This window comes from Triplophysa dalaica, chromosome 4 (genome assembly GCF_015846415.1).
Source record: "Triplophysa dalaica isolate WHDGS20190420 chromosome 4, ASM1584641v1, whole genome shotgun sequence".
Taxonomy (NCBI): domain Eukaryota; kingdom Metazoa; phylum Chordata; class Actinopteri; order Cypriniformes; family Nemacheilidae; genus Triplophysa; species Triplophysa dalaica.
This window is the reverse complement of record NC_079545.1, coordinates 26,630,470-26,651,383: the sequence shown is the minus strand read 5'-3', so window position 1 is coordinate 26,651,383 and position 20,914 is coordinate 26,630,470. Positions and strand designations below refer to the sequence as shown.

Below are 20,914 nucleotides of genomic sequence, written 5' to 3'. Positions count from 1 at the left end.
CTACAGTATATACATAATGGAAGGACTGTTACTGCAGTAATATAAATGAAAACAAATATTTGTTAAACCTCGCTGTCTTATAATAAAGCACATCCACTGGGTAGTTCATTTGTAATTTCATATTACTGATGATCTATTACAAATGCGTGACAATAAAACTTAACTCTTGTTCTCAAAATAATTGACTCTGCTGAGCAGATCATATCATAATGAATCTGCTCAGGTTGCCCTGAAATTCAGCATGGCAGAAGGAAGATGCTGTATAACTGTACACATCTGCGTTTGATCTGTGCAGACATTTCTACTCTTGTACAGATCATGAACAATCAGAGACAGTATTAAGTATGCATAAATGCTTCAGCTGTGCCATATGCTCCATTTCCACAGCTGCTGCTGTGCTGGGAAAACAATCAAACCACGAATTCTGGAGCTTATTTGGTTTTAGAGGCACTAGACATTGATCATTATATCAGCATCTGGCAGTTTTCAAATAAAGACAATGTAATCACCTGAACAGTGTATTTCTAAGATTTGCTCTCTACTCGCGTTTAACGTACAGTAAACAAGATTTTACCAACTGTAGCATACACACCAAACCCTAACGAAAGGGAAGATCTGGAATCTCCTTTGAATTTAAATAAAACTTTAGTGCTTTGGAAAATTGAAATCTTTTTATTTAGGAAGATTCTGCACTTTTCTAGATTACTGCCATGCTGATAATCACTTTTGTAACATGAACTACATGTGTCTAGTAGAGTAGGCGGGGCGACACCGTGGTTCGAGTCCGGTGAGTAATTGTGAATTAGCGCCAGCTGTGCGCACACGGGGCTCGAATCACGTAGGAGATTGGGAGCATATAAAAGAAACGAGCGACCGGACCGTCGAAGAGAGAGGACCGGGCCCGAACATATGTTAAGTTTGTATTTGCATTTATATTTATGTTTTCTTCTGTTCGCCGGCGGTCGTCCGTGAGGGGCCGCCGGCTTTATTACTTTATTAAATGTTTGTAAATGTTTTCCGGTTCCCGACTCCTTCCTTCCCTTTTATGGAGATTTATTACAATGTGTTACATTACAAAAACACATTTTCGCAAGCAGTCATAGACCTTTGTTCGTTATCCATAAAATTGGCACATTTCATCCCTGAGACTTGCAGTAGTGGTCAGGTCTGTCATAAAAGGTAAACACTTCTGTGTCAGAAAGAAAGGTGGGAAAAACTAATTATCTTCAAGAAAAAGCAGGTACTTTCAGAAACATGCATGTTCGGACAGGTTTAGAGATTCCCGAGGGGAAGAGACAGAACAAACTATGTCTCAGCAGATCTGTGTTGCTGTAGTCATTTGTTGTGGAGGGCTGAAAAATGTGTCCGTGCGAATGATTCAATTGTTCACTGGCATATGAGCACAGATTGCCTCTACGACTCTAAAAATCAGCAGAGGACGGTCCGTCTCGTATCAATGTTCTCTCCCTCACCCTTTAGGCAGTTGAGATGTACTTCACATAAGTACACAAGGGGTCTAATCATGACAGGCGGTATGGGTAAAATTGCAATGATGTTGCATTTATTGTACATAACCCGTCAGGACCTGACAACACATTACACTAAGAACGCAATGACTAATTGCAGTTTATAGAGAAACATTCACATTTGCATACTGAAAATAAACTAAATGCAAACATTCCTGCTGTATCCTCCCAGAGGAAAACGTTCCTGCTCTGAGGCTGCACTTCCATAACTCAATAGACCCAACAGTATTGAGTTATTTTTTGTGAAAATTTTGCGGCAAATGTGTTTCGTAAAAACGTTGCAGCGATATGAAATGAAAGTGTTGTTTATAACCAAAAGCAGGTGCGCTGTACACTGGCCAAGCACTCGCGTACTTACACATTAGGCAAATGAGCTCAACCATTACAACAAGTCCTAATGAACCTGAATTTGGTATCATTTTGTCTTCCATATTTTGATCAAAAATAGTGGCCGTGACTTTCGTCTTTCTCTGCGATTTTATTGGATGTATAAAAACAGACATTGCGTTTTAAAATAGAATTGGCAGCAGACTGACAGTTGCAGGAGATGAGTTAACAGACGCTCCATCCAAGCCGTCTTAAATGTAATTTAAGATGGATAGTCACTACAGGACGGAAGTATATTTTCAGATTTTAACTGCACACAAATTTAAAAAAGAGAATGACACACAATATTTTATGGAAAAATTGGCATTGTAATTTGGCATTCTTTAACTCCCTGCTTGGTTAAGCGGTATTTTCCTCATGAAGCATGTAAGCTAAATGAACACACAGGTTGTAATTATGCGTTTAGTTACTCACCTTTGTCTATAAACACAGGCGGTCACTGTTGTGCTTAATACATTTGCGTCTCTCAGAATGTTCAACTCTTATGATTTCTGACTGTGATTGAACGTAAAAACAGTGATTGTTCCAATTGTTTCAGGTTGTATTAAGGGGGAAACCCGGAGGCGGTGTTGTTCCAGTACATGGCCAACAATGAGGCATGGAGGGCCCTCTCCAGTCCCAAAGCTGTTCTGAGCACCCACTTAATCAGAGTGTTCTGGCCCAATGAAACCGCATCCAATACACAGGTGTGGAGACCCAGTCCGAGCTGGAACCCTGGCCAACAGCACCCATCAGCACATAAGGTGTGATGCCCTGTTGATGCTTTATATTGATGTATTTATACCGGGAGTAAAACGAATGGAACTGTCATTGTGTTGCTCTATCTCTCTGCATACTCTACATAAAGTTCCAAAATTTAATCAGTCAAAAGCAGTGAGTGGTTTTTACTTTGCCTAACAATAATTTCAAAGCACCAGGTATATTAGGGTGCATTTACAGTTTGAAATTATGACTAATTGTACTAATTAAATCACTCATAATCCATGACAATGTGGAGGCAAAAACCAGCTGATGCAAAGCAGAGATTATCTTGTTTATGAATGAATGAGGCATTTGTATAGCGCTTTATTGTGTTTTGCTGTACACCCAAAGCGCTTTACAATCATATGAGGGGGGTCTCTCCTCACCCACCACCAGTGTGCAGCATACACTTGGATGATGCGACAGCAGCCACAGTACAACGGTACCAGTTCGCTCACCACACAAGCTATCGGTGGAGAGAGAGATAGAGCCAATTCATCGGGTGGGGAATTTTATAAGGCCATAATTGACAAGGGTCATTGGAGGGAATCTGGCCAGGACACCGGGGTTCCACCCCTACTATTTACGAAAAGTGCCATGGGATCTTTAATGATCACAGGGAGTTTATCTATCAGAACACTCAGTTCTGTTTGACTGGAAGTTTTAAAGAGTTTATTGTTATAATTATACTTCATCTAATGTTCAGTATGCTAGTGGAATTCAGTAGTATCATTTGCTTTCAGTTTACTTTCTATTTACCCACTATTATATTGATGCCTTGTTTTTAGGGAGGAATTCATTCCTCAACAGATAGACCTCACTGGATGGTAATGAATTTTCCTTGTCTAACGCCAGCTTCACATGGATGTGTATGCAGATTCTATGCGTCACATGAGCAGAGAGAGCGATTGCAGACCTGCCAAATTGTACGCATTATGCTTGGCTGGTACACATTCTGAGCTCAAAGTACACTGGTACGATTTGTCACTATGTTCTACGCTAAACCTGGTGACGCTTCTGGACACCGCCGGCTGAGTCACGGCACTTCTGGCTTAAGGTAAACGGGTTGGGGTGGATGTGGAAAGTTTAAATTATGAATTGAGGTAACTAAATTAAATGATGCCAATTTAGCAACTTTATCATTAAATGACTTTCAGAACCCTTTGCGACCCTTTTACATACAAGGTACATAGCAAATCTAGCAACCTTTTGGATACACATGTCGCCATTTCTGCCCCTTGAGAGCAATATCTGGCTTTGTCGGTGTGGTGCCGAAAAATTACTCCTGACAAATTATGATTCCCTCCATTGTCCAGTAACGTTAGAGTTAGGATTAGTTATTCACACAGCAGTTTCAATGAGGTAAATCATAATCTGGTGGGGGGTAAAATTCGCCACAGTACTGGCGCAGGATGGAGTTTATTCGGTGCCCGTTAGTGGTAGAGAGAAGCAGCACATTCTCTTGACCATACGTCTTCAGCTGACTCGCACTTAAATGGTACAAAACAGTGTTTCCAAGCATCTCTCATTGTTACTGACTATTTGGACATCTGAACACGATTGAACACAGTTTGACTGTAAATATGCAAATAGTTTGTTATTCAGACAGAAGCGTTGTGCTGCATGATACAAATAATAATAAAATAATATTGCCAAAATCACAGCATGAAGTCGCTATTTATGTAATTTTATCAGATGATGTAATGGTTGTAAATCAGGATGTACAATGGTTAGTTATGTTATACTTTTAACATGTCCTGACAAAATACACAGAATATATTTATTTTATTGGACATTAAGTTGTATTACAGTGACAGTTAACATATCTGAAGGGCTGAGTGTGAACGCAAAATACGATGCCATGACGTTGCGCATAATGTTAATTAACATGTCATCTTCCAGAGCCATTTTTCTATCGTTTTTGTTTTATCATAATTTTGATTAGATTGTGACCATTTTTTCTTTTAAAATACTCTGTCAGCTGAATGATGTTCTGCTCAGAAAGGCAAAGTCAGCAAGCTATAAGACAAATCACTCAAGAACAAGTCCCACTGCAAGTAGAGATGATGAATGATGCAAAAAATGGCACCTAAACAATTGAAGATTATTCACACATGCACACAAATGATTCATAAATACAAATATGCTTTTCTTTGAAAGAGTTATTTTGAAAACAATGTGACTATATTTTTTTATATTCCAATTTATCCCAATACTGTATGGACCCCATCAAACCCAGTGTCCCATCGCATCACAACCCGTTAGAGATGCACAGATGAGCGAAAATGTCAACCGCATCCGCTGCTTCAAATAAATCATCCACCTGCCACCCGTCCGCACGTATCATTTTCTCTGATATAGATATCCACACCCAATCGTCGCTTTTATGCATTTGGCAGACGCTTTTATCCAACCCGCAACCTTGCGTTGTTGACGCAATGCTCTTACCACTGAGCTACATGAAAGCTAGCCCTCAAAGTCATTGCATATTACATACCGAGCACTTGATTCATCCTCATTAACCACCTCGCCAAACTGTTCCCACGAGGCACTTTTCTTTCCATCCTTTTGTTTGGTTTGTTAACTCCCTTTTTATTTTCTCTCGGATCTGTTTCGCCTCCATTTCTGCTTTAAGAAATGGACCCCCTCTACCCCCGCCATGCACGTATTTCTTATAAATGAGTACAAAATTTGCGTCTAACTGATGAAAGATGTATTAAAAACACATTAGTATTTTAGAGAAATGTAGTTAATATATGTATCATTAATGACTGATCTCTTCAACATGCAACCCAACCGCAATTAATCAGAATGTTATTTTTTTTACCCGACCCACTGAGTGTCTGTCTGCAGATTGAAAGAAAGGGTGTAACTGGGAATGGGCGGAACTTGGAAGGGGGCGGAACTTATAATTGTCCAAAACACAAGGAAAAACGTGAGATGTTCAAACGCGCCATAAAAACCGAGAAGAAGATGGCGGCCCGTACGAAGACGGCAGTTAGAATATTTTCCAGAGATAACAGTTTATTATTAATGTAATTTTCAAATTCTCTCCAAAGATAATGCATTTTGGAGGCTCCATTTGGTTTCACAATTTTAAGAATAAATTCAATGCTTATAGATAAGGTTAAAACATGGGCCGTTTTTTATCTGGTTCAGGAAAACTTGTGGTCCTACCTGAGATTTCTTCCCTTTTTACCTTTAGTTTTGGGGGAGATTTATTTTCTTTTTTACTTTCTTGTACGGTTTGGTTACTTACTTTTTCAAAACATCATCTTTTGTGTTCTGCGGAAGGAAGTCATACAGCTTTGAAATGACAAGAGGGTGAGTAAGTGATGATAGAATTTTTGTTTTTGGTTGAACTATCCCTTCAAGCCCTTTCAGAGTCAGAATTAACTTGCAACTGAAACAGTACATTTATTTTACTCTGGTGTCTTCTTCTGCATTATATGCCTGGTGGGGGTAGGTATAGGTGGGGGTGCACAGTGTTGGTTGAGAATCTTGAGATTGAAGTATCAAGATATTATTAGCACTAATCTGGGGAAGATTTTTTTATTTACTACTAAAGACATGGCATGAGGTTTGTTTACCCACTTTACAAAGAGGGAATACTGATGGCCAGGGGATGTCTGGAACCAATTTTTCCATTCCTAAGAAGAGGAAATATGAGGTCACCACGGTAAGAATGACCCAAAATTTGGTCTGAAAAGTATGTGTAATTTTTGTTCTTTACATGTAAGCTGTGGATCTTACTCCCTTGATGTAAAGGAACATGTCCTCTCAAACCCACTCAATGTGAAGCCATGTGGATACGAGTCTTCTCCAGAGGGACTTGGCATTTTGCAGGCATGTATCTACATTTCATTTCCTTCATTTTTTAGATATGAAGCACCTCTATGAGCTGTAGGTTAAACTCACTAACAGGTTCACATTTAGTTATATGTGCACTTTCTTGTACTCATAGCTTTCCACTTCTTACATACTGTATCTTAATCCAACACAATAACAACTGCGTATATGTTATTTGCAGGACACAAATGTAAAGGCTACAAAACATGAAAATTAGGAGTTCACCTCTGTCACTGTTTGCTGGTCCAAGATGATGATGATTGAGAGCTGATATTGAGCTTACTGATTTTGTAGTTACTCATGTATTATGTTCACAGCTGCCAGAGGAAAATTTTTATTCCGATGCCCAATTACAGTTATTTGCTTGCGGTCATTAATTGGAAAATAACTCCAAATGGTTGAAAGTTATACAACATCTTGGAGAAGTTGATTGTGCTGGATCAAGTTTGCATTTATGTTTTGGTAATTAACTCTTTCAGCGCCATTGACGATCTCGTCATTAAAAAAAAAGTGTCGCCGCCAAAGACGAGTTTATACAGCAATCAGTGTTTGTAATGTTTTACAGCAGGTGGCGCTATTACACACCACTGGGAAAAAGTACAGAATCCCAGAACCTAGAACTTATATGTTTAGCGTTTTTTAATGATTGTTCTGAGTGTAATCTGGGCAGAATCTTTGACAAAAAACTTTTATTATCTCAATAATAAATCAAAATGTTTAATCAAAATTATGCATTTTTTAAAAAAAATTACCCACACCTATAGAGTGATAAAAAACGAACAAATGAAGATAGAAGAACACGGTTTCTTTTCTTTAAAAGCTGAGACTTTGTTCTTTCATTTGACATATTGTTTTTTCATATATTCTTTACAGAAAATATAATGCGAGCCATTAAATTTGGGTGAAAATGTTAAAAAACGCTGGCGTAGGCTGGCAACTTTTTTTACAGAGGCTGGCAGAGAATGAGTTAAGAAAAATATATTTTAAAATTTAGCTTGCATGAATAAACTTGGACCTTTACTTAACTTGCTCTATTCTCAGCAGAGAAGGAAGACTTTGATTATGTTCACTTTCAAAAAGATATGGAAACACTTTTGTCTTTTGTCTAAAAGTCAATACCATGCTCATCAATTAATAATATCACACTACAAATGAAGTAGTATATGACTGAGGTTGTGAATGAGTAAAGCAGTAGATGAATGAGTGGGAAAAGGGAAATATAATAAATAAACTGAATACATGCATTGATTCTGTTTCTTAAATGCATCCAATTAAGTTTACTCGTATATGTAGAACTTCTAAATAGAACATGTCTAATAATAAATTACACATATATCTGTATATCCAAAATGTTATATAAAAAAAACTTTTTAGTTCAATTTCATTTTTTCTCAAACAAATTAGGCACATGAATTTAATACGCTTGATTTGTGGCACATACTAACACTGGCATGTTTTACAAAACATATATCGAGAATCACTATTTATAAACTACTTCTGGTACAGATCAAGTATTGACATTGCGAGAGGGGGTAGTTTAGTTGCACTACACAGAATTAATGGATCAAATGATGCCTCACCAAATTGATCGATTAAACTATACTGTACATAATGCATTCAAGCTTTATTTATCATGTAAGGAGTTGTTTGTTAAGGATGTCTCACTTCCGTTTCGCGTCATTGTGTCCAGTGTCTGCTAACTCTTTCGCTCTGCAATCAAAAATACTAAACTATTAGGGCATAGAATAAGTATGCGAATTGGGACGGAGCAAGTGTGTTTCGCAACTCTGTTGAAACGTTGTTTATGACAAATTCTGAATTGTTTCCGCTGAGGACCCAATTTAGTAGGTAGTTGTAATGCCTGATCACAAAGTTGTTATCTCATTATCTCGAGCTAAATACGCTGGGAAAAATAATAGCATTAAAATTTAAGTTTATGGAAAACATATGAGCATATTAGCTTGATGCAACATGCATGCTAGTATTTCTGGGTCACGTCTGCTTAACAAACCAAAAAACTTCACTTTTGATATTTTTAAATGACCAATATTTTACTAAAGTAAATAACTAAAACAGTAAAAACAAGATTTGTATGATTTCACTCAATGCCAACGTATGCATTAAAATGAGGTAGATTTTCCATATTGCACTTAAATAGGTCATGAATAGGTTAACAAGTAATAAATAAATTAACAGTTTTAACATTGGTCTTTTGGGCATTCAGTTCACTGTTCAATATGGTTCTAGGGTAAAAACTGTACAGAAATCTTATGGTGCATGTTTTTATGGGACTGTACTGTTTGCCCGATGGCAGCAGTTCAAACACGAGATGAGCAGGGTGATAGGAGTCCTTAAGAATGCTGTTTGATTTCTGCAAACAGCGGGAGATGAAGATATGGTCCAGGGCTGGGTTGCCGGGAGTTTGTAATTTTTTGTGTAGTCTTTTTAATTCTTTGCAGGGCCTGTTTATCCGCTGCAGAGCTGCTTCCACACCACACCAGTATTCCATGTGTCAGGAGACTCTGGATGGTGCAGCGGTATTAAGACACGAGCAGCTGCTGTGACAGGTTGGTCTTCCTGTGTGTTCCCAGGAAGTATGGGCGCTTTTTAGCCGTTTTTACCAGCATGTTGGTGTCGACTGTCCATGAGAGGTCCTCTTCGATATGGTTGCCCAGGAATTTAAAGCTGTTCTTATGTGTTTTTATAATTTAAAGGTATCATGAACTGGGCACTTTAGTTGTCTTATACTGTTGTATGACGTCAACTTATGATGTCCGTCTGATCTTTACATATAAAATAATAAAACAGTAAGTAATTTAGGCCGGCTCGACAAAGCCTTGGTTTTAATGGGCATTCAGCATTGAAGACTAGGAAGTAAATGCCCACTGCTATGATTGGATAGCAGTTTGTGTAGTTAACTTTGTTGGAGCCACACATTAGGTCACACATTATCAGAACATATCAAGCGATCTCTAACAAAGCAATAGTGGCGCATAGTACAAATATGTTTTACTTCGTAAGATTGCTGCGCCATTCCTGTCAGATCCAATATTGACGGCACAGCACTGCTTTTTAATTTTAGTCATTCCGTCGACCTGTTTGTTTATCCTGCTTTTGCATCCATGATGCCCTTCTTCAGGTTCCTTCTGATCACACTGTACTGTTATGAGTCACTTAAGCGAAAAGCAGCTTTGTGGGCCATTAACAGAAGGCGCACATCTTTGGTCATCCAGGACTTGCTGTTAGGGAATATCTACATTTGTTTAGTAATGATGACCTTGTCCATACAGCTATTCATGTAAAACAGTAAAGTTGAAGTGTAATTATCATCCTCAAATAAGCTTTTGTATGTTACAAGATGTTCCATATGTATACGGTAGAGTCAGCAATCTCATTTCTTGCAGGTCTTTTGTTATTCTGTGTGACCCAGCTGAAGACATCAGATGTTGGCCTACAGTAGACACAGCACTGACAAAATCGCTGTTCCCTGAATGACTGACTACCACCATGTTATTAAGTAAAACTGAGCCCAGTGTTAGTTTGTGGAGTTTGTGCTTTCCCACGTGTATCATTAGATTGAAGGATTTGTTATGAGCTGCTGTTTTCCATTGTTCTCACACACAACAGTTTTACCTTTTCAAAGTCTTAATTGGAGATGCACAAATACACAAAAAATTGACTAAAATATTTTCTACATATTCCCCATCACAGGTGCATAGCTTATCATTTTTAACCGGGATATAAAGTGATGCCTCTTATTCAAGTGTGAATTATTATTAAGCAGGTTGTCTTTAACAGAAAGACAGATAGGTTGATAGTGACTCCAGAGGGACCAGCACCACTTCCACTTGTAACACTGTTTAAATAATTTATCTTCCAGAATCTGACAGTAAGTTTTGGGATTTTAAGTTTTTATCCAACTCTGACAGAACCGCTGAAAGAACGATTCTGTGCTATATAGCACCTCGGTCACACCAAAGAACCTCTGAAGAACCACTGAAGCACCAAGATAAGGTGATTGATAGCACTTATGAGCACTTACGATTACGAGCAAAGAACCACTTTTAGTGCTATATAGCAGACACTGATTCAACATTGATTGTACGTCGACCATACAATTTAAGACATTGTTGATACCTTTACTGATTCACCGTAGCTGGCAAATATTGGAGGGTTTTCAGAGTTTCGTAGGGGGAACGTTCTATAACAATCAATTAGATATCCAGGACTTCCAATGTTAGTGATATCAGGACATAACTCAGAACCACAGGATAGAAATTTCTTGTGGGGGCATGTTAAGTCAAAGGAGGTCATTCATTAGTTAGGCTTTATTTAACATCATGGTGTACCTTTGGATGACGGTTCTTTATAACTCTGATAGTGGCCTTGTAAACTTTGTGTTGCATACCAGCACTCTGTGCTTTTGTTTGGTTTTTGGTGAAGATTTCCCACCAATTCAAATTGTTGAAGTATAACTAAGGACTGGTTGAGTCACATTATGCAATCAGCAGACGTACATTCAGACGTAGGGAGCTTACTGTCACTCTCTGTTTAGTTGATGAACAAAGTTTATATGCTGCTGAATCTCTAAAGCCTTTTGAATAATTTCGGGTTGAAGAAAACATGATTAATGATGCTATTAGATCCACAGATTACACCGATCTGTGGTTACATCTCACAATTTTATTTAGAAGTGCAAATTTCAAAACGCTATGAGATGTCAGTGGTGTAGAGATAATGGGCTTCTCTTTCATTAAAGGGAATCATATTAGTTGTGCTGCGATTACCTGCAAGTCAGTCACCAGAAAGAAAGAATTGAAAACGTTGGAGACGGTGGTGCCACTTCTGGACAATTTCACCCCTGATTAAAGGTCAATTTATATACAGGAGCACTTTTTCATCCACACAGACTATACAGACATAACTTAGCATCTTAAAATGAGTTATGAACATAATAATGACACTTGTGACCAGTTGAATGTAAGTCTAAGGACTAAATAAGATGGAATGTTAATAGAGTTTAGGAGAAGAAACAGAACTGACCAGATTCTCCTGGGAGGATGGCATACTCACAATGTTCATGAGGGTAAGAAGATAGTTCTGAACATGCTCTTTCCCATGAAAACGGACAACAGAATCATCTACTCCGAGGAGCACCTCGATGTTGTAGTCATCATCGCCGGCGTGTCTCCGTCTCCTGGCCGTCTGGTTGACTTGTTTAGCAATGTTGTCAAGCACCCACGGCACATCGAATCCAGGCTCTGCATAACAAATGGGTGAGATGTGTTTACATCCAGCATATCACTGTTTACACATGGTAGTGACCACACACAACACCGATTAAGTCACTGTTGCAATGTTAACCCTCAAGTGGTTTTAATTACAACTGCACAAATCTGCTGTAAGTGGACAAACTTGTGATTCCATTTATATTTTATATAAATGTCATACAAATATATATTTTTCTTTTTAATAAATGTAAAATCTTTCAAGTTATGCATTTATTCAGTGATTTTTTTTATGTTATTTTTTACCTCAGTTACCTTAATTACACCACTTGGTTGAATGAAAAATAAGCAGTTTTTGTGTTTTTCACGTAAAATTCACACAAGAACATGATTTTCATTAAAAACTTCATTCCACCAATTAAAACGCATAGAAACCTGTAAAATAAACGACGCTTCTGTTTTTTTGTGATATCTGATGGCATTAGATGAATTATCAATGTAAATAAAATGAGAAAGTTTAACTTTTTTTACCTAGAATTCACTTTCATAAAAATCTTTATTACACTAATTAAAACACAATCAAAACCCGCAAAATATGTCCCACTTTCGATTTCTTGTGACATCTGATTTAATCAAAACAATGGCAGTTTACTCACAGGTTGAATAGGCTAACACCAATGTTGTAACAATCTTAACGTCTTAAGTTCTAGATTTTCATACAAGTTAAAATTGTTGGATAAAAAAACTGTTTGGTACGACTGTGCAAAGATGCCATAATATACTTACAGACCAATCGTCGCCTTAGAATTATGAGGTTCTATCCGACATTTTCCTCAAAATTGAGTTATTCACATATTCTTATTCTGTGACAACTTATTTATAGTATGCCATGTTTCTTTTTAAATGTGTGCATTTTTGGAAGTTATTTAAGAAAACAAAAAGGTTCTATCTACAAACCGAATTATAATCTGATGCTATAAGGTTATATCTGCAAGAGCCAATCATCACTTTGAATGCAAACAAGATGACCAATCAGGATCAGCGTTCTTTGTCATGTTACCTGACTGCTCAGTGACAGAGGGATATCTGAGGGAACAGTGGCCTAGGTCTGGGTTCTCCTGAGGTTGTTGTTTCTCCATTGGAGTTTTGGGTTCCTCACCACCGTTTGCATACTGTTTTGCACTATTTGCCTAGCCGGGGGGTTTGTTTAAGAACTTAGTTTTACTAAATTAATATTGCATATAGGAATTTATAGTCTGTTTAATATTTGCCAAGTGTTTCTCACTCCTTTATCTTAAATGTGTGCTTTCACTGTGCGTGTGTGCGTGTCTGTGTGCGTGCTTGTCTTTGTGTGTGTGTGTGTGTGTGTGTGTGTGGGTGTGTGTGTGTGTGTGTGTCTGTGTGCGCATGCTTGTCTTTGTGTGTGTGTGTGTGTGTGTGTGAATGCGCATTTGTATGTGTGTCTATGTCGTTGTGTGTTAGGACATGTGCATATTGTGTGGGTGGAGTGTTTTCTGTGTTTTCACCTTTTTCTTGTTTTTACAGGAATAACTTTAATTGTTTCGCTTATAGTCAATATGTCTCATGTACAGCTGCTTTGTAACAATATTTTTTTTAATTTAAAAAGCCCTATATGAATAAATTTGAGTTGAGAACAGTGCAACACAAAACTAAAAGAAACCTCAAGGTTGACTGTTTTATTGAGAGTCTTGTCAGCTGCTCAAACGACAGTATTTTTTTTTGTTTTACGTTTGGATTAGATTTTGTTTTTATTTATTGAAACAGCACTAGCCGCAAGCACTAGCTTCCTAATACCTGTGTTTACATAGACCCTCATAATGTAGTTAATGCCAAGTAGTCAACAACATCAAGAGTCTTGATTACAACAAAAAAATTTTTTGGAAAACATATGTTTTTTCAGACATTCTCATCTCTAAAAAGTAATTTGACCTGCCCCACCTTCTGTGGATACAACATTGATACAACAATTAGCACAGCCTTTTCTACTTAACTTGAACAAGAAAAAATGTATCCTAGAATGTGAAATAAGTGTCATAAAATACATGTAAATGGACCTTTTTACACATTAGTATACACTAATTTCATGTTTAACAAAAGTTATAAGTAAAGTGTTTGTGTTGCTTGAAAATATATTGCTTTAATGAATGCTTGCAGAGAAAAAATCTCCTCTTTGCCCGGCCTCTCTGAAACTGGCAGATTTCTGCCAAATGCATAAATATATTGAAATATGTATGATCTGCATTGTGTTGGAATTATTAATGGTTATTAAATAATAAATAAAATATTTGGGGGTATGCTTGGTGGCATACTTAGGAAAAGAAGCCGAGTTTTGTACCGATCAGATTAAGAGAAAAAACAAAATATTTTTGCCCACATTTGTCCCTAACATCAATTGAGGGTTATCAGGTACAAAACAACAATATTTGGCACAGATTGTAATACATAAATAAGCATTATGTTTAAGCATCATGTGTTAAAGCACTTTTAATAGTTGTAGTATTAAGTGATTTTCAAATGTGTGCTAAACATGATCTGTCACTGCATGTTTTTATAAGAAATACAGCACAAATATTTTTTTTGGGATCAGATATTTTTACTGATATTAAACTATACAGTAAATGCAATTGGGTCACAAGGGACAACCGAGTCTGACCTCCTCTAAAAGTGAATTAATGGGCATTTGTGCAAGCTGCTTATTACGAGCGACTGTTACGTTTTACACTCTTAAAAATAAAGTTGCTTCATGATGCCATTAAAGAAACTTTAACATCCAAAGAACCTTTCCAAAAATGGTTCTTCTATGGCATTGCTGTGAAGAACATTTTAAGCAACTTTATGTCTAAAGTGTAAAGTAAAGCACCCTCTAACTGCCGTAAATAATATGACAATGTTGTGTTGTATGTTTATCAAGAAATTATGTGTTTTTTAGCTTGCTAATACATGGACATTAACTTTCTACATTGTTCCTTATCCATCATTTGTCCAGTAGTTAATTGTTTCACTCCAAATTTTGTAAACCATCTCGTCGTTCAAAACCTGTGACCTATGACACTTTCTTCTTAACAACAGAAGAAATATGTCTTCAGAAATGTCTCAATGGTTTTGCCACCATGCAATGGAAGTCATAGGGGCAATGTTTTTTGGCTACCAACATTCTTCAAAATAAACCATTAAGCAAGAGGTTGCCAGCCAACAACAACAGAAACAAATCCTACAAGAACTTTTCATGATCCAACATCAATTCAGGCATTAAACCAATGTCTTTTTTACATTGATGCTAAAATAAATATTCCAAACATCTTGCACCCCGGCTGGCTCTGGTCTACAGTGTGGGGATTGTGAGGTACATTCCTCTGCTCCTACACAGCCGTCATGACATACGCATTCTTGTGTGGCCCAGATCCCAGAAGGGTAAACATCGTCTATGAGCTTCCACTTCAAAAAGCACAGGACTTCCCGTGTCAGACGTGCAGAGTGTCTCTCACAAGCTGGTCTGTCCACAGCGTCTCTGTTCAACCTCTTGTTCTCCTTAGAGTTTGCCATTCACAAATGCACAAATGGCAAAGCGGGGTAGCACACATGTGGCAAACCGGCCAGCTCTGCTTTTAAAAATGACATCCAATGGCAAATGGGACCATCTAGATTACCAGTTGAAATGTACCATGTCTGGACTGTAAATCTGTAAATGGGAGCATTACTGCGTCACGGCGTGAGGTTTTTTGTTTTGTAGCTTTTAGATCATGAAGTAAGCAACAAGCCTTGAAAGAATATATTTTATTTGAGTTTGCACACTAACAGTGTGTGTATTCATGTATTTGTCACCTCTACACGATCTCAATTCCTCGCAATGCTGAAGCATGACTCTGGGTCAGCCTTGCAAGCTCGCTTCTTACAATAAAAACTACAGACTGCTGTGAAGGAGAAATTGGATACATGGCTTTTAAAATCATGTCACAAGTAAACATTCAGGACACCTTGAACTTTACGCAGATATACTGGTTTAATTTTCTATGGTAAAACCCACTGATATAATGGTCACACTTTAGATTAGGGTCTATTTCTCGCTGTTAACTATTATGAGGTTTAGGTATTGGTTAGGATTAAGGGATGTAGAATAAATTCAAGCAGAATGAAGCATTAATATGTGCTTTTTAGACATAGGCCTACTAATATGCAACCGCATGATAATAAGCAGGTGTAAATAGTGAATTAGTGTACCTTAATATAAAGTTTACTGATATGACCATATCAACTGGATTAACATAACATTTCATGACTGAATGTTGAAAATTTCTCCTACCAACACATTAATCTATATTCTACATTAAAATCAACAGTCTAAAAGACACATTTGGTGTGTTCACATTATACACCAACAAAAACACTTTCCTACTGTGATAAAATGAATAACTAACTAACTAACAAATGAAGCATGTTCAAAGCATTTACAATTGTCATGTAATGTAAACAGTGTGATTTTTTTAAATCAAGTTGAAAACGGGTCTCTCAGCTCTCCTTGGTGAAAGCTTACATGAGGATTAACAACCCTTTTGTCGATGGCTGAAGTTGGTTTTCATTCCCTGGAAGTATAAACAATTAGCAGGCAACAGCGTGCTAATAACAAACAGCTCTGGGATCAAAAGATGCTGCAGGAGGCAGTTTAGATGGAATTCTTTCCACGTGGCGCTCAAGGATAGCAGCTCTAGCTGTGATCTAAAGCTACTTTAACTCTTTATTAGCACATTAGAGAACTCTTGTAAATGAGACCAGCTGAGTTAGCAAACACTAAAGTTTAAATAAGGCAGCGGGGGCTTACTGTTTAAATGTTCTTTATATCACCAAAGCTTTCCGGTTTTAATTATGCCTAAAGCCATTTCATCGCCATACTATCTTCCCTTAATCCTAATTAATCTTTATCATAATTTCATTTGTTCGAAAGTTTTCCGTACATAAATAAGGGGCTTACTGTAAATCCATTATGCTAAATACCCTAATTTCTCAGAGACACTGAATACATTAGATTGGGAGAGAAAGTTTTTTTCTTTCTCCAAATGAGATTCAAAGTCATCACTGATCACAGTGAGAGCAGTTTGTAATTTGAACTATTATCTATTTTTAAGTCATTGGGCCAGCGGTTCAGAACGAACACGGAATGAATGCCAAAAGCATTTCCGTTAGTAAAAAACTCCTCCCTTCGGAAAGAACAACGACTGAATGTCCACCGATGTCTTGATTTTAAATAAATAAAGTAAAAACCGATGTAAAGTTTCTTCTCACTGCTGTTTATAAAACAGATGCAGCTGCGATGTTCTTCAACTGTGGATTGTGCATTGGACGGGTGAGACATGGCTGTTGAATTAGTCTTTCTGCATTAAGGTTTTTCAATGCCAGTGGCAAACCCACACCTGTCATGTTTGATGTTTGATAGTGTTGCTTTCATCACAAACACATTTTGTCTTCAGGAAAAATGTCTCTTTTGACAGCATAATTAATGCTCATATAATATAAGGCTTTAAAACTGTCTTTGCAGAAATATTTATTAAAAGTCATTAAACAAAGCCATAAACATAGATTCATTTATCCATACACATTTATCCTAAGCATCTGATGTGGAGCAGCCTGTGAACTATACACCAGACAAACACAAACAGGAGCTTGATTGATTTGATGCATGATTAAAAAAAAGCTGTACTTATACAAATGTACGCATACAACACTTTACATAAAAGTCTGATGTGGACTCAGGACGCCCTTACAGCAGACACTCATATCAAATATCTGTCAAGCTGACAGGTCATTTGACAGCTACATCTCAACACTGTCTCAAAACGCAATATCCTTCAATGTCACACCGGGAAAAGTGAGGACCACTTCCCTGTCATGCTGGTTGTTTATGCTTCATACGTAATAAAAAAAAACTTGATGTCATTGAGTTTGGGTGTCTAAGGCCTTCTGTCAACCTTGCACGATGAAAATAAATAAATGAATAACTGTATTTAAGCCCGCTTGAGGTACGTTAAGGTGAAGCATATACTCTATTGCCCATAACACGCGACTCAGTAAAAAGGAAGCTTAAAGGATGATGGTATGTCAAGTGTGATGATAATACGTAGACACCGTGCCGCTTCTTTTGACTGTTAGTTTTGTTTTTTCAGCATGAGATGGCCCATGGGGACGACCTCCTAACAACCCAGAGGAATACGCCACACACACACACAAAGAATCAGGCCATGAAGTACTTTCCCAGAAAACAGTTTGCCTCCCCAAAGCAAAAACAGATGTGGCCACATTCACGGAAATGCAGCAAGGTCTTAATATTAAGGTTCAAGTAGGTCAAGCCAGGTCAATAAAAGAAAGTTTGTATGAGAGCAAATGACCTGGATGATACATCAGTGAGCTAAAAAGAATATGCACATTGTAAAAAAATCAATGAAACTATGACAAATAGGCACTATAGGGTCACAAATAGGCACACTATAGGCACACAAAGCTCATCGCTCTGAAAGTGAGGTGTGCTATGATTGGCCAGTTAACCAGTGCATAGTGATTGGTCGAATACTGCAAGCGTGTTCCAAAGTAATTGTTCTGACAGGTGGTAAAATGTCATCGTAATTTCTTATAGCAATTGGAGCCCAAATCTGACAGAGAAAATGAATATGATCAAGCCAATACATCAACTTTGCCAGCGCGACTTGAGCAGGAAGGTTATATTAAAAAATATTATGTTAAATAGTTAAAAACTATAGCTAACTGTTTTACCTTTTATATACAACGTTATAAAGACTATAAACAAACAAGAATATACATCATACAGAGTTTGTGTGAGATAGAAGGGTCAATGACGTGACATGTATTTTTTGTGTCCAAATTCATTATTTTCCTAAAAATAATTTGAATAAATACATGTCATATATCAAATGGATCTACAATATGTCCTTTATAAGAAACCCTTTTCATTTTATTGAAATTCAATAGATTTTTTGAGTTTTGGTGTTTGAAAGACCAAAAATGTCAGGTGGTGCGACCGTCCGAACATACAAACAGAGAACAAAACTGAGAAATAAATGTTAATTTTCTCAATAAAATTCTTAATAAAATATTTTGGCATATTTTTAATATATGAGGGGAAAAATAATCAGTGCTAAATACATTAAATGTATATTATTTTAAATTAATATATGGTCTCACCACCTGACATTTTCTGGGTGGTAAAATCAGAAATCTTGTTTAATAATGAATTAATGCTCCCTAAAATGCTGTAAAACCAATATAAATCAACACAATACATTTTTTTGGACATAAAAATACATTTTCAAACTGTTTTGCTTAAAATATTTTTTTTTTCTTCTTGAAAATCTTATTTGTCATTGGCCCAGAAACAATCTCGCATTACAGCAGGGAATGGTAACATAATAAATAATGCTAGCGCTTTGGCCCGTCTTGATCAAACAGTGTTACGCCACGACTCAACAAAGACTATAAACCCCATTATAAACATGACATTTGTTGCCTCTAGTTGGAAAATTATAACTGATTATTAGAACTTATGTTGTCTTTTATTCAGGTTACGCGTTTCGTTCAGGTTACGTGTCTGCATTTACAGATCACAAACACACGACAAACCCAACCAGCGTTAGTCCGTAACAAAGTCTTTTACAAAGAAAATATACTTGCAGGCTTCGAATCTGAAGCGGCAGACTGTCATTGCGAATGGTTGGAATGGCCCCACTTCTTAACCAAAGCTTTCGTGCATAGTCGGTCTTGAGCTCTACCAGGTTCGCAAAGCAATCGTCGGTGAAATGTGCTGCACAAACTTGAATATTCTGATTGTACTTTTCTGTAACCGTGTTGTAAATAAATGTAACCATTCGTTTTTAGTTGACTCATCTTTTGGCAGGGTTAACAAAGATGCTTTCTTTTCGCAACTAAACACACAGCATCTCTGCGACATGGCTTCGGCGGCGACGATACAATGAGATTTACATGTACGCCACTTTACTTGCGTATAGATTTGGGTGGTCTTAGTCAAATCATGTCACGAAGTGACGTACATTCGCCGGGGTGTGGTTACACGAGGCAGGTCTGGGTGAGCATTTGCTTTTAGATAGAATGCATCTTTTGTTCCGACACTTTAATTTTTGAAATTATACATGTCTAATACATGCATAGGCAACTTATAACACACCAAAGACACAGAAAAACCTTTCAAATACAAGGTGACCAGTTGATCGCCGCCTTGCAGGTGATTTTCACTCATTTACAGTACATATGTCATGAAAACTCATTGGACGAACCCAATTGCAGGCATGGATAGGACAAGACGAGATGGTAGGGGTTAACAGGGTATTTATTAACAAAAAACACTATAACAAAAAGGCAAAACAAAACCCACAATGGGGAAAACAAGACTTGAAACTAAATACAGAAATAAGAACACGGACTAACTAAACTAAGAAAACAAAACACTGAGAACAAACACTAAACTAAGACTTTCTAGACACAGGGAAAACAGGAACAAGGCAAGGCACAAGAACAGGCATAAAACAGCTAACATCCACAATGATACAGCAACAAGGAACGGGCAAGGTAAGACTTACATCAAACAATGAACGCGCACCAGACAATGAAACATGAGGACTCTTTATAGGGAGAGATAACAAGAGGGAACAGGCAAGGGATTACACTCAAGGAAAGCTAATTAACACAAACTAGGAAACAGGAGGGTAGGAACGATGACGAGACAAGAGAGAGATGAAATCGTCTCTCTCCCACATGAAACAGAGGATTCTGTATGATTCCACCTCTAAACCAAGAAATACCTGACAAGGAGAGGTGAAACCATGACAACATATGCATAAAAGCAGGAAGTTACACAGAACCTGAATACACATATCATAATATATGTGCTTATGCCTTAAGTCGAATGCATTCTGGGATAAAAACCTTCCCGCAGAACCTTTCACGGCTCCTAAAGAATTCCGTCTTTGATTTATTTAACTGAAATATTAATGGAATAAAATAGTGAATATGACATCATTCTGTGGATGAAGAATTCTAAGAATTCTGTCTATTTTCTATTCTGTCTAATTCCAGCAAACCTTGAAGAGAAAGGAAAGAAAAGGGTATCGTGGGACGGTAATAAAGTCGTTCCTGTTTCACTGC

The 20,914-nt window shown here is 37.3% G+C and overlaps 1 protein-coding gene across 1 annotated transcript in view; it reads right to left on the bottom strand.

Moving 5' to 3' along the window:
• The window catches only part of adamts3 (ADAM metallopeptidase with thrombospondin type 1 motif, 3), an 87,578-nt gene that overhangs the window by 42,581 nt on the left and 24,083 nt on the right, over positions 1 to 20,914 (bottom strand). The window contains exon 5 of the mRNA XM_056746867.1: positions 11,577 to 11,764. Coding sequence (XP_056602845.1) covers positions 11,577 to 11,764 — 188 coding nt within the window. The remainder of the gene's footprint in view (positions 1 to 11,576; positions 11,765 to 20,914) is intronic.